The sequence below is a fragment of the Thermobia domestica genome, chromosome 16 (assembly GCF_964235325.1).
Source record: "Thermobia domestica chromosome 16, izTheDome1.hap1.1, whole genome shotgun sequence".
Taxonomy (NCBI): Eukaryota; Metazoa; Arthropoda; class Insecta; order Zygentoma; family Lepismatidae; genus Thermobia; species Thermobia domestica.
In genome coordinates, this window is record NC_137469.1 from 83,544,153 (window position 1) to 83,558,987 (window position 14,835).

General features: G+C 34.9%; 1 protein-coding gene across 2 annotated transcripts in view; it reads right to left on the bottom strand.

The window, feature by feature from the left end:
* LOC145673205 (calcium-independent phospholipase A2-gamma-like) overlaps positions 1-14,835 on the bottom strand; it is a 92,071-nt gene that overhangs the window by 1,476 nt on the left and 75,760 nt on the right. For both annotated transcript variants that reach the window (XM_081742681.1, XM_081742684.1), the window contains exon 8: positions 594-801. In XM_081742681.1, coding sequence (XP_081598807.1) covers positions 594-801 — 208 coding nt within the window. The remainder of the gene's footprint in view (positions 1-593; positions 802-14,835) is intronic.

Below are 14,835 nucleotides of genomic sequence, written 5' to 3' on the forward strand. Positions count from 1 at the left end.
TATGTGGATACGGTGAGATCTCCGCAGGTTACTGGCAAGATAATGTGATAAAATGGGGGTCATGATAGGAATTAGGTTGAGAACCACTGGTCTAAAGTGTAGGGTTTTTCTTTCTACAGAATTTCAATAATTTATATATAGGCCTAGTTTTCGAGTATCAAAGCAAAATACTTTGTATGACAATTGTTCTGGCTTTTCCATTTTCGTCTTCGAATCACCTTTGGATCTTATCTTTTTCGAGGGATGAAGTATTCGACGAAGGCGAGATTTCATATGGATTATATTCTTGGTGTTGATTTTCTGTTATTCCAAACTTCTGGTCCATTATCCCATTCTTAAAAAATTCCTTAAAAAACTACACCCAAGCTCTTCTTTATGGTTCATATGGTGAGATGAGTCATCGTTCATCTTTTTCAAACTACGGGCCTGTTTGCGGACGCCCAAAGAAACATATGATCACAAACACAGACACAGAGAATTCAGTAACGAACTTTTAAAGTTCGTTGAAAATGAGAGGAAGAAAATTTAGTATGGTACCTTTCTTTCTATTTGACCTTTCATTCTATTTGAAAGAAAGAAATGTTCAACATTACCTTCTGTGTCCGTAGCACTATCAAGTATTGCAAAAAATTTTGCCTTCCAACTGATATTCCGAATTTCGAGTTGTTTCGGATCTAGTTTCGCTGGACGCACTTTTCCAGTTCCACAGGATATAACACACTGGATTGGAGTATAGGGCCACAGACGTTTGGCCTCGTGAATTGCAACCGCTGCAGGATTATTTACTAATATGCTTCCATCCTGAAATAAAATATAATTGCGGCACTTATTAGAAAAATCATAATAAAGAAAGAAAAATAGGGTATAATTTCTAGGTTAACATTGCTGCCTTTAAAAATCCACAGGATCTGAAAAGTCAGGGAAATCAGCTCTGGTGAAGAAATGTAACTGAAAATTTCAATGAAACTTATCAGAGAAGTTAGTTTAAGGTTAAGCTATGCAAGCGTTCATATAATATGATCTCTTTCTTTATAAACTGGAGAACAAAACTAGAAGAAAGGATGGAAATGTAAATCAAGGTATATAAAGTAACAGGTAGCCCCAATTCACGTTTAGCGTTCTGATTTGCTCCCTGTCCATGTCATCATGAGGAGAGACTTTTGCCCATCTTGAAACAGTATACCAACTAGCGTAATTGTGTATACAGTAGTTCACTTGTTCTCTTGAAAGATACCTCGCGATACCCAAGGATGTTATAAAATAGAGAATCTTCCATATGTATCTTCATCCTATTAACTGAATGAAACCGAAAAACAACCTAGCACTGACATGTCTGATTGGCTACTCTCGTTTCCGCTATATACTGTATGTTGGTTCAAAACATTGTGATCTTTATATGTAGACATGTAATGTGCCTGTCGTTTATTTTTATTAAAGTCATTGCTTTAGATTTATATTATACAATGGTTACATGCTGAACGTATGGGTGTACACATAAGAGTGAGAAGAAATTACTTGGAATAACCTTTCATATGTAAGAAAATCACCTATCATAGGATATGTATGGCTTCACGATTTTGTAGTATGGGCAGATCCTCTGTTTCATGACATTCTTGGCGATACCTCCACGTGACGTCACCGACCGCAAAGTATCCTGGAAAAAATGAGAGCAGAAAGGCCGAATTGAGTGTCCCCTGCTGTAAATGTTTTATGTTTAAACTGCTCTTTAGTCAGCTGAATGGAATAAGCATAAGTACTGTCTCTTCAAATCGACAACAGTGCTCGACGAGCTAGTCATACTGCATTAACAGAAGCACGAATTTTCTCTAGATGTTTTTCTTCTTCTTCTTCTTCTTCTTCTTCTTCTTCACAAGATAAATACAGAACGTTGATTGTTTAATGAAAGCATTACTTATAATCTACATGATCATGTTGAAAACTGTTACTGAAACATCAACACAAAAAAATCGATGTTCAACCTCTCGTAGGGGTGATGAGCAATTCAATCCTAACGATATAGCAAACTGATTTTGAGAGCTTGGAATTTGTACCCCTACTGAAATTTCAAATCACAAAGCAGTTAATCCCTTTCTTTTATACACACCTATTACGTTTAATCATAAAGTTGGTGGGAAGCAATGGGGCTCGTGATGAAGTCATATAGATTTATAAAGTTATTGCTTCAAGGTAAATGAGGAAAACTTATCTTATTTCTTAATCGTCATATACAACAATTAGGATATTAGGTAAGTTTTCTTCAATGAGCTTGTAGCAATAAAAGTGTAATTTTCACCGATGTTATTTTCCTCGGGAGCCGCCACTGAAAGTATATGAAACCTGAGAAATTAAGAGAAGTTGATACTGTGTTAAAGTTGTTAGACTTGTCAAACAAAACACATTCTATTGATACAGAATTAATGCGATGAAAGTATTGAGAAACAGCAAAGGTTAGACACAGATGTAGCAAATGAAACTGATTTATCTTTATTGTCAAGTTAAAAGCCGAAAGTTCACTGAAGCAATCTTTTGCGTATGACGTCATATCTTTTGATTCTAAAATATAGGCACAAAAGTCAAATTTAACTAACAGGAGGTTTAAAGTAGAGTTGGAGGTTTTAAATGAGATAAACATAATTAAAGATCAACATCAAAAAAATGGAAGTGTCTGAAACGTAGTATGCTGTTCCTAACTGGTAATGACAGAGAAATTGGCAAGTTATGGCAGATGTACAAATTATAGTTCTGTCATATGATAATACTGGTGACGAAGCAGTTTTCAGTAAATAAATTACTGTTTGTTGAAAAAATACTTAGAAGAAAGTCTTGCACCGAACGAGTTGTGCAGAATTCTTTACAATATATTGCAAGGTTTGAGCATGCGCCTAATATCAGGAAGTTACCAGTGAAAGCTGTTGTTAAGAGGTAAGAGGTATGACAACAAACATGAAGAAAATGGATCAATGAACGTAAGCAAAATTTAAAATGAAAAATTTAAAAGAAAGAACTTGAGGAAAAAGAGTTATTAAAATGAACAGGGTAAAATAAAAAATTGGAGTATATAGAATGATTGCAGAGCTAAAAATGAAGTTGAATAATGTGTGAGTAAATTTAATATTTCATTTTAGAAGTGTAATCTCTACTAAAAACTACGTGAAAACTTCTCAAATTGTATGAAGTGTAAGAAGGAAATGCGAATATTGACGGCTAGGGAATGATGGTCTACCATACTGACAACTATGTTGCCTTCCTATCTTTCGTCAACTTTCATCAGGCCCGGGCTGGGATACTAACGAGGGCAGTAGATAAGTCTACCAAAAGATATATATATAGTTGTCACTATGTTAGACCACCATTCCCTAGTCGTCAATATTCGCATTTCCTTCTTATATATGAGCCGTCAATATATATAAGCGCCAAATCACCAAAATTGTTTTAGTAACGTAAATAGATAAACTGAAAACTTCTTTACTAGAGAAACACTTTTTAGTTGTAACAAAATTTCTGTCAAACAAAATAAAACTAAATGTACCAACAAATCAATATAGCTACATTTTAGAAATGCAATAAGCACTGCTGAGTACTGCTCTAAAATACACAGGTAAATCAATATGCGCGTATATATGGATGCATATTAAGACCGTGTAATCTACGATGCTATAAAAATCGTAAATTAGGCAAAAATCTACTGCTTCAATGAGTATTCTATTAATTCATATGTTTAATTGTCCAAACTATTCTTGATTTCTCAGAATATTTTGTTTTATAGATACGTAACTTTATACATATTTTTAAAAAGTGACTGTACTTGTTCTCTGCCAATGGCATCTGTAAGAATTTATAATACAAAACTGATATACAGAAAATAATAATAAATCTATAATGTGATGTTTCGCAGGGCGCCTTACATGAAGGGAAGGCTGTACCCTTCATAGGTTCTTTATAAATAGCCACTGTAGACACAAAACTAGATACAGAAGAACAACTAAAACCACTTATTTATAATGTGATGTTTTGTAGGGCGCTTTATGTAAAGGGCACATCAACAGGAACTTCTTGTATTTATTGTACAAAATTATGGTATACAAGAAAACAAGAATTTTAAGAATGATCCAAAAAATGGATCAAAAGATTGCGATCTTAGCCAATAATCAGTTTTTGGATCAGGGGCCACAAAATTTTTTAACTGCTCCTAAATCGATTTTTTTTTTTTCACGGAATAAGCACACCATACTGAGTTAAGTGATAATTCGAGTTTGACCACACTATAAGTAGTTCTCCAGGTATAAGGCATATAAGAAAATTTTTGATTGAATTAAATATATTGGATTTCTTGGATTAGGGGCCACAAAATTTTTGAATGGGTCCTAAATCGAGTTTTTGTATTTTTTACGGAGTAAGAACATCATACTGAGTTAAGTGATAGTTTTGGTTTGGCTATACTGTATGTAGTCCTCCAGATATAGGGCATACAAGAAAATATTTGATTGAATGAAATGTCATATATATATATATATATATATATATATATATATATATATATATATATATATATATATAATTGCAATGGATAGTTGATTAAAATCATATTTTCAGTGTACGTATTTTTGTACACGGAAGGTGAAAAATAGTAAATACAAAGCGACAACATATGGTCAAAGTTAGTTGTGTGAATAGGTAAACAAACTTTCCCATCAAAAGCAACAACAGCCAGTTGACCTCTACGTATGCTTCTCGGCCCGTTGCTTTTACCAAACAAACACATGTGGTGACATGATATAGAAAACGAACGCACGGACTTTCCAGAAGAAAAATAGCAGCAGCAGAAATACTTATTGTAAAACAATTTTCAGCATTTTTCTGCATAATACGTCAGAAGGTTGAATTATATAAAAAGCACGGGAAAGAGGCGTGGATCATCACAATTCACTATTCGCTTCTCCGTCGAATTATATGTTCTGAGTCAAATCTTCAGTAACTGCCATGGAGTTTGGGACGTTTGCTTTGTAAGTACCTTTTCTTTTTCCCATGATATCCCTTCTCCACTTTGGGGAGGAGTTTCAGAAAAACTCTGTCATCTGGCATGTATGAGTAGAAACGTCATTCATCATTGTGCGTACAAGTCTCCTAGTGACACGCAACCCACTGTACAATTCACTTTCAAAGATTTCATTTTCATTTTTGTACAATTCAGTCATAATAAATTGTATTTTAAATGGGACATCTAGTCCTCATTTCAAGTCCCTGATATTTAACCACTCAGAAATTTAAGGAGGTTTAAATTGCACTGCATAGCCTGACTTTAAAGAATTCGGTTTTACCTATCTACTTATTTACAATGTATTACTTTTGCATTTTTTAAATATTTTAGAATTTTTTTTTTTTTTTTTTTTTTGATCGGAGGACACAAAATTTTTGAACGGCCCCTAATCGAGTTATATATATATAACTGAATAAGCACATCATATTGAGTTAAGTGATAGTTCGGATTTGGCTACACTATTTTTCGTTCTCGAAATTAAGACCAAGAAAATTTTTGCCTTAAATATATTGGATCTTTTGATCCAATAAATAAGACTGTTTATTATTGGTGTGGTTTCGCAAGGGCGCCTTATGTAAAGGACGCACTGTATCTTTTACTGATTCTTTACCAATAATTCATTTTTTTTTAAAATATACCTTTATTTATAATGCGATATTTCGTTCGGCACACCGAGACATGTCCCGGTGGACCAGTCCATACCTGCTTTTAATGGTCACGAAAGTTCATTTCGAAAGGCCACGAAGAATCAGCGAAATTAGATTCACAAATTTTGTGGCAAAACCATTATCCAAAATTGGTTAAAATTTTATTCGAGTTCATAGGCAGCAATAGTATTTAGTATTTTCAAAGGATTTTTTTTCGTAAATTTTATGAACTTGGACATTCTGGATTTAATGAGTTTTAAAATGCAGTTAACTACAACTACTATATGTTGCTCATCATCTCAGTATATTCTTTAGAGATAAGGCCATTAAAACTATTATAATTCGTTTGTGTTTCGAAATTAGGTGATAATATTTGTCGTTGCACAATATTGTTTTAATAATGAACAGTTCATTTTCAACACAATTTAAGAGTTTTTACACAATGATTATTACTCATACGTAGCTTCTATTAATAGTGTATTAGTCTGTTGTCATGCCTTTTCACCTTCGGCTCGAGAGGTTTTATTACTAAATATTGGCGCAATCTTAAATCACTTTCGCGCAAGATATAATTATTGATAAAGATAGTTCAACTACATTGATTGGTTCAATGGTGGTTTTCTCCATTGTATTGTTAATTGACTCCATTATTTATAATTAGTGTACGTGTCTTTGGCGTAGGAGAGCCGGGTTTGATTCCCGGCAGGAGCTCATGTGGTTCGAATCCCACGTTAATCAGTAGGTCCACGTTTCATATATAGACTCGCTGCTGAAAGGGACGTTAAACTCAAAATCAACTCAACTCTATTGTGTATAAGGAAATATAAGTTTATTTACAACCAGTAGATATCAGATTTATTTACGCTTTCCTTAAAATTAGGCAATGCAGTCCACTTGGTAAAATCCTATTGGATTTTTGTAGAACTGACAAGAATTGGACTCAGTACTCTCGGACGTCATACGAAGATACTAAATATTGAGGAGTTTAAATAATTTCAATGTTGAGTAAAACTTTTTATTTGAATATGATATAATCTATTAACCGTTCCTTACACCAACCAATAGTGATTCTTTGTCAAATTTTGAGTAGTTGCATGGAGGTGGAAACTATATGAATCGAAGGCGATATGGTGAGATTATTGTTAATCGGCTCAAGTTTTGATGATGTTCCAACATTTTGAAAAGGAATATCTGCCAGCTGAAGTTATAGACCCAGTTTCCTTTTTCGACGCACATATTTTGTTTACATATTAATGAATTGTGTAATGAAATTTTCGTATTTTGATATTATAACGAAAGAGTAAGTTTGGAGATTCCTCACAATGCACAGTTGGGACATGAGTGTAATTGTTTGATTTTTTGTGGCTGTAAATATATGAACTCAATTATTAATCGTGTGTGTATGCAGAGGGTTTTGTGTTTTCTGTTAGACTGCACGTAGCGCAATGCTAACTGTTGGGGGTTAATTCATTGCTTCTGGCCCCTCTAGAAAGGATTTTCGACTAGAGTCAAAGGAAGTAGTTCTGCGTCAAGTTTTTAAAGCTCATCATTCCGACGGTTTATATATATTAAGAAACTTATTGACGGATGATAACACTTCTGCTTAGAAGAAACTATGTGATGCTTATGTCATAAACTGAGGCAAGCAAAACCTTTCTCAATCCATGACCTAATTTTTTCTCAGGCTTTCGGCCAACTGCTGGATAGCATACTTTGCTGAAACATTTTGTCTGGCATTTGGACACCATCATTTCTTTGAACAAACACGGAAGAGCCAAAGGGCTTCCAGGAGTACAAAACGCCCGGTTACCTGGAGAAGAAAAACAGAATTGGAAAAGACAGATGGGAATTTGGTCGTCTCTTCCCTCTGAATTTCCGACATCGTATGGCTCATATAGAGCCGTGCTAAAGTTAACCAAGGAAGATCTTAGTAGAAGTCAGCCAGGAGATGGAAACTATAGCCACAGCTTGGTTCACAATTAAAACAAATACCAGTACGATGAGCACTTCTAAGCTCTCCCCTAAAGCTATTCCTTCTCACCCTGTAACTCACACCTTATACTTTGCTACTTTTAAGGTATATGGAATTTGCGCCATTTTTATAAATTCCTAATATGAAGTACCAGTCTACAACTGAAAACTGTAAATTCATTTCCATCACAAGTGTGTTTTATACTTAACTATTCGCTCTCTAAACTCTTATAAATATAAGAGAAGAAAGTCAACTAAGACTGATGGAGATAATACCTTCCTTTTTTGCACAAAACCCCGTAAAGCAAGAGGACAAGTGCCATCATACCACATCTGCCGCCTGTTATAGTATAACGGTTGTAGATACGGGCGTAAAACAATGGTACCATTATAAGCTTGTTGAATGCCCATGCATCCATAAAATGGTCCCTCCATCGTAATTCAGCTTTAGCTAAACGAACTAGGAATATTGATTCCAAAATATTAAATTTTGTATTCAATATATAACGAAAAAAAGTATTTTTTATAATGAAAAGAACTAGTTCTATTGATGAAGATTAAGACCGATCATAAAATTATTTAATGTAATAAGACGCATATTAATAATGAAGAATTGATGTACTAACTGAATTACCCAAATGTTAAAAGCAAATTGATGCTACATTTTAATGACCCCTTGTTGTCTTCTTCATGCGTCTTTATTTTTTATTTTTAATTACGTTGCTTGTAGAACTACTTGTTCTGATCAGTTTCCCCAATTTTAGAGACAATTTAAAAGTTCCTTGAATCACAGCTATAAAAATTCGTTATTGAAAGCCACTTCTCCCTCTTCTAATTTTTCGAAAACACGTCAACAACCTATCACAGTGTTTATAAATTTTGTGTTTCTTTTCGCCAAAATTTTCAAACTGCTGATTTAACCAAATTATTTACTGAACTGTGAATCAATTTCTCTTGAGAACTTAGTTTTAAAATCCTAGCATATTCGAGTCTCTACTAATTTGTAGTTAGACTGATTCCTTGTTTTACTTTCCTATATAGAAATTAACTTTATAAACTAATTTCCACACTATGTAATATGCTGAAATCAATGCATGTAAAACCTATTTCAGATTTATTTCCCACATTTATTTCGAACCTACAGACAAAGTCTTTGTTTATAAAATCATTCCCTATGTTGCATCGCAGTTTAAGAACTACTAGAATACGATGTTCGAACACCAAATCAACTTCGTCGTTTTTACTACTTCCACAAAGTCGTAATTCACAATGGAGCAAGATTGTACAAATTATAAAATGTACTTGGGTTTTCTGACAATTTTACATATTTACATCATTTTGAAAATTAAAATCCAAATTACAGGTATCACGGAATCCAAGCGTGCATTTTAAACAGGTTGTAAAGAAAAATTAAAATTACAGTTCAGCAAAGAAATGTTCAAGTACGGCTGGAGCATAGATAATCACATGTCGATGTATATTATTTCATTCATGGAATACTATTCAACAATATAAAGATACTCAAAACTACGTTATACGAGGGTCAAGTGAAAAATAAGATGCGGAAACTTCCAAATAACTATCACATCTTGGTATTCCATTCATGCTCTATGCGGTTTTGAAACAATGACTCACCAATACAAGTTTCTTTCGGATATGTTTGCAACTTATTGCCGCGCCGATGCTCTTGAACAGTATATTCTACATTGCCAAACAGTTGCCACCAAAGATCTGCTTTCGGCAATTAAAAAGGCATATGGTGCCAGATGTGGGGAAAAATGATAATCTGCACGTAATTCCAGAAATTTGATTGGCAGTATTTCAGTGTATCCAGAAAAAAAAGAGTGAAGATTCTTCTTTGATAACTTCTCATTGATTTTCTCAAATTTCTGAGGTAAACTGTCGCATGCCAATCAGCATTAACGTCTTTATTTACCATATGTTCTCCACATATCCTTTTTTGTGGAAGAAGTAGCCACCGATGTTTTGTCCGCGCTTCATTTATACAGAAGGCGCCTTTGGAAAGATCCAAAGTGTCTATTAAGGTTTTGTTTCGAGATCACTGGTAAATCGTTTATACCTGCTACATATAGTGAGGCCTCATTTTGAAATCTGTGGATCATATAGTGACAGAACTTCACCCGAGGTTGCTGCTGGTCTTGTTACGCAAATGTGGACCTGCCGGGAACAAACTCTTCTCTCAAGGATATGTTGTGCAGAGTAGTGTGGATTCATAGTACGTGATATCTAGAATTTATTCTTGTGTGCCCATATATCGTTTGTGGAGTCTTGTGAAGTATGTTCTCAACAGCGTCCGTAAGTTTTCACCAGTCACGTCCATGATAGGGCGCCAGATCTCCCTTCACCTTTCAATGACGTTCTACCGCATCGAATGTATTCGTGATGGAGCAGTTTGCAAAAGTTCCCTGAATATGCTGTAGTGATTGTGTTTCAGTTATACAGCTTATAAAATTATTTAAAAAAAACATTGCACGCTTGTTTCAACTCAGATAAAAGAAGTCAAATTTTTCACGCCAGAATTGCGTGCATGTAAATGCAGGGATAGTACCGTCTATTAATGTTAAGATCAACCATGAATGTTCCTCAAAATTCGGCAAGATCATGAGCTGCCCATAACCAGAAATTAAATTAGTGTTCATCGTAACCTTTTCGTGTTATTTGGTGACTAGCCGCATTCTCAACGATTTTCATGCAGTCGTTCTTCGCAAATCTGTTTTGATGTTAGAATTATCTTCTTTAGTATTGTCCATCAATTAAAACTTCCTTCCTTTTTCTTTTATCTTCTAATGTACCTTCATCATATGCCAAATAACACAATTGTTTTTCTTAAATAGTAAAATTAATATTTGATTGCTTCACTAAGAAAAAGTGATGACTCCTGAACGAAGCCATATCGGTAAAAAATTGAATTTTCTCGCTGAAAGCTAAGAGAAAAAAGCTTGGTACAGCTTCAGTTAGCACTATACAACAATTAGTACGTTAAGCTTCTTGTAGCGATAAAATTACAATTCTTGATCAATGATGTATGTTCCATCAAGAGCCACCATTGCTAAGAGGTTTAAAGCAGACGTCGGTATTTGAGACTGTTTGTTCCCATCACCATAGCAAACCAACGACCTGAATTTCATAAACAAATGAACTTCCAAGCTAAAAATTAACAACTAAAAGTGACATCTTAAATAAAGATAAAAGCAGCCCAAGAGAATGTAGCAAGCACGCAAATTAAAAGCTAGGGAAAATATAACAAGCAAATAACAATTTACTTAATAAACTGATAGGGGTGTATATTTAATATTACATATTAATCTGGAACTCACTTCAACACTCGGAATATTAATTTCTTATCATTAAATAATTTCAAGAACTGGAAATCTTTTTTTGGAAATTACGTTGCAAAGTGAATCTCCCCTCCCCTCCCCCTTTATGGATAGGAATTTACCATTAATATGAGTGCATCCTTAATAGACACGTACTGAGGATAACGTCATTGAAATTTATAAGAATAATATAATAATATAGGTGATTAAGTGAGTTCTAGACTAATATTGTGTTACAAGCATATAAGAAGTTCGGAAAAATACGTATAGCAAGACTATGAAAAATCAATAAGTGATAAGCATAAAGAAGAGAAAAATAAAATATCGACCGGTATAACTAATATGGTTAGTCTTTGAACTAATAGACACAATGATAAATAAAAGTGAATGATTTATGGACGTATTGGTGGAGAATGTGGAAGGAAACAAGACCACCTCGAGACAACTCAGACAATGAATGTCAACCACAATTCGCGGTACAATTTTCAGTTTTTCCAACAATCATCACTGTACATTTTATAACAAATACGTACAAAACAGTTTCTTTTTCAATTAAATTCTTAATTAACAGATATATTGCTTCCCTAGTTACTTTCCCTGCCTTCTGTCCGATGAGATTGTTCCTTTCCAATCGTCAGTTTTGTTAACTCTTTTTTTACTTACCATGTATTCCAGTCTCAAACCCATTACAAGGTCGATTCCTTCTATCATAATTCCACAATATATTCCTTCCCTATATTTAAAACTTCATTTTCCTTACTATTTAGCTTTTCATTTTATTTTCCACTGCCATATTTGTTATATTATATTATATATATATAATTTCCATTCATTTTACTGAAACAAATGGAAGTTGTTCTAAAAACCAATTTTGGGATAGAGTTATTTCCCTGTGCGTCTTTTCTGTCACCTTTGATTTTAAGATTAGACATCCCTTTTCAAATTTAAGATTTGCTCCTGGTAGGGTACTAGATGGAATCGTAAGATCAAATTGAACAAAAATTGAAGGGTTACCACTCAAGTTACTATATTTCCTTTCTTAAAGAGGAATTGCCGTGACATAAAATTAGTTATTTTCTCCTTTTATCATATACCATATAGAATTCAATCTTGAGAGATATTCTGAAATGCAGATACCTGGTTGTCCAGGCACAATAGAAATTGTGTTACAGTCCATGCGGTGAGTGGCTGAGCATAGACTTGAAAAGCGATAAAATTTATGGCTGTTCAAGGAACTGGTTAGATAGTATAGTGGTTAACGCATCAGTGCGGTAACGTGGAGACCCGGGTTTGATTCTCGGTCCAGTCATGTATCTGTTTTCAATATTTTTAAGAAAAAACTGCCACGCATACGCATAGATGGATACACATTTACTGGCAACTACAACTACCTTTTTTTTTTTTTTTAATTTCCTGTACCATTCAAATATGAAAGTACAGAGTAAAATTCGATGAAACTCGTAAGCCTATAAAATACTTGAACACAATGTACATCATACAATGAAGCAGAGAACTATTTTGTGCAATTACCTAAAGAAGTGAAGTATCTATTTTAAGAACTGCTGATGTATAGTGAATACTAAGATTCCGTGTTATAATTCACTTACATCCCCAAAATAGATAGGTTTTGAAGATCCTTCAACGTTGGGGATTTTTCTTTTTCTCTCACATATGAAAGGTTGATTTGGACAACGAGTCATGTAACTGATTTATGCTCATGTAACTATTTGAAATTTTACGGAATAGGTTTTCTTTTTAGTTTTCGTGTCATATTATACAGACTATATTCTGTAATTTAGATTTTTGGACGTTTCCACTATTCATCTCAATTACTAATATACTCTGTAAAACATGAGAAAAACTAAGAATATAATAATATCAGTAATAATATGAAGGTAATCCCAAACTAAGGTCTATTTTTTTGGAAATAGAAAGATTTGTATAATGTTTACATCATTTTAAAGCTTGTACATTTTTTTCTTTTTTCATAATCGCCATTTCGTCGATGGATTTTTGTAGGCGTTGTGGCAGTTTCTGCATGCCCATAAAGCACTGAACCTTATCTTTCACCTCATCGTCGTTGCTGAAGCGCATTCCAGCCTAATGTTCTTTCCATTTAAGAAGCATGTGCTAATCAATGGCTTGCTCAACCATCTTGACTGTCTCGTCAGAAATTTATGGTCCCCTACTCCTGTTTCTTCGTCGGGAATTTCAATACGAGTAGCTGCAAACTCCCTACGCCACTTACGAGAGTTTTAGTAATTCATGGACGGCTTGCCATACACTTCAGTCAATTGGCGATTAACTTCTATCGGTTTAACACCTTGTACTTTCAAAAACCTAACAACTGCGCGAATGTCACACTTGGAGGTAGCACCAAGAGGGGACTCCACTACAAACGGCTGCCATTCTAAGACTAAGCGTCCCCAGGAAGGTGCAAGCATGCTTGTTTAGGAGTGGGGGAAGGCAACAAACACAAAGGTTACTAACAGCCGCATGAACAGCTTCCCTGCGTCCTCGGTGCTTTGGAGATTTACTTTTGGGATTACCCTCGTAGTAATAATAATAATAATAATAATAATAATAATAATAATAATAATAATAATAATAATACAGACACAGACTGACACACACACACACACACACACACACACACACAAATAAAAGTTCTATGCAGCGAACCCACGACGTTACACAGAATCCAAATTTCGAAACCCTAGGACGACTGACATAGCGGAGTTAGGAATTGTCTGCTCGGGAAGGGGGGAGGCAGACCTAGGGGGGCAAACCATCAAAACAACCGTGGGATTTTTATTTTATTATTTATAGGTGGAATTTTTACTTTTTGTCAAAAAGTTGGGGCGGCAATGTCCCCCATAACTCCGCCTATGACGACTGACCATGTCGATTTTGTTTATGGGCGAAAAAGTGTGTCTTCCCTATCCAGAATGGTTTAAACTTTTTGCCCATTAAAAAAAATGTCAATCGTCCTGCGGTTTCGAAGTTTGATTCTGTGTAACAAAATACATCGAATCCATATTCTGAAGTTCCCTGAACGAACTTTTTTAATTGTGTTACGTGTATCCTCCCTATCCAAGATCGTCCATAACAAAAAACTGACACGGTAGATCGTCCTGGGGTTTCGAAATTTGGATTCTGTGCTACAAAATACAGGGTGGGCCATAAGTCCCTTACCACCCCGTGTAAAATCCGTGTTCGTGGAAAATAGTGAACAACCACCATATAGTAATATAGTAGGCCGAGGAGGAAATCGGATTGTGATGGCTGCCATCTTGAATTCACGTCAAGATTTTTAAATGGGTACATGGTCATACGGCACATCATTTTAGGCTAGAATTTAAAGACGAACACAATGATGAAATCGGTTTGTTGATATCTTAATGTATTCAAAAGTTACAGGCATTTCAAATTGCTAATTTTACCGTACTGCTTCTGTTGTTGCAGGTGAATAATTATGCCGCTAACGACAGCAGAGAGGAAGGAGTTGAGGGCATGAGGAGGAAGGAGTGCAAGGGCTGTAGCAGCTGAATTCAATGCCAGGCACCCAGATCGACATCCTGTGTCCCATGTTAGTGTCGCCCAACTCTTACAGAAAAGCAAGTGGCATCCGTACAAATTGCAACTTCAACATCATCTATCTGAAGATGACCCTGATCGTCGTGTGGAATTTTGCGACTGGGCCCTTGCACAGTTGCAAACGGATTCCACATTCCACACACAAATTTTATTTTCCGATGAGGCCAATTTTTATGTCACTGGGGAAGTGAATAAGCAAAACTGTCGCTATTGATCCCCGACAAATTCTCAGTGTGTTGAGCCT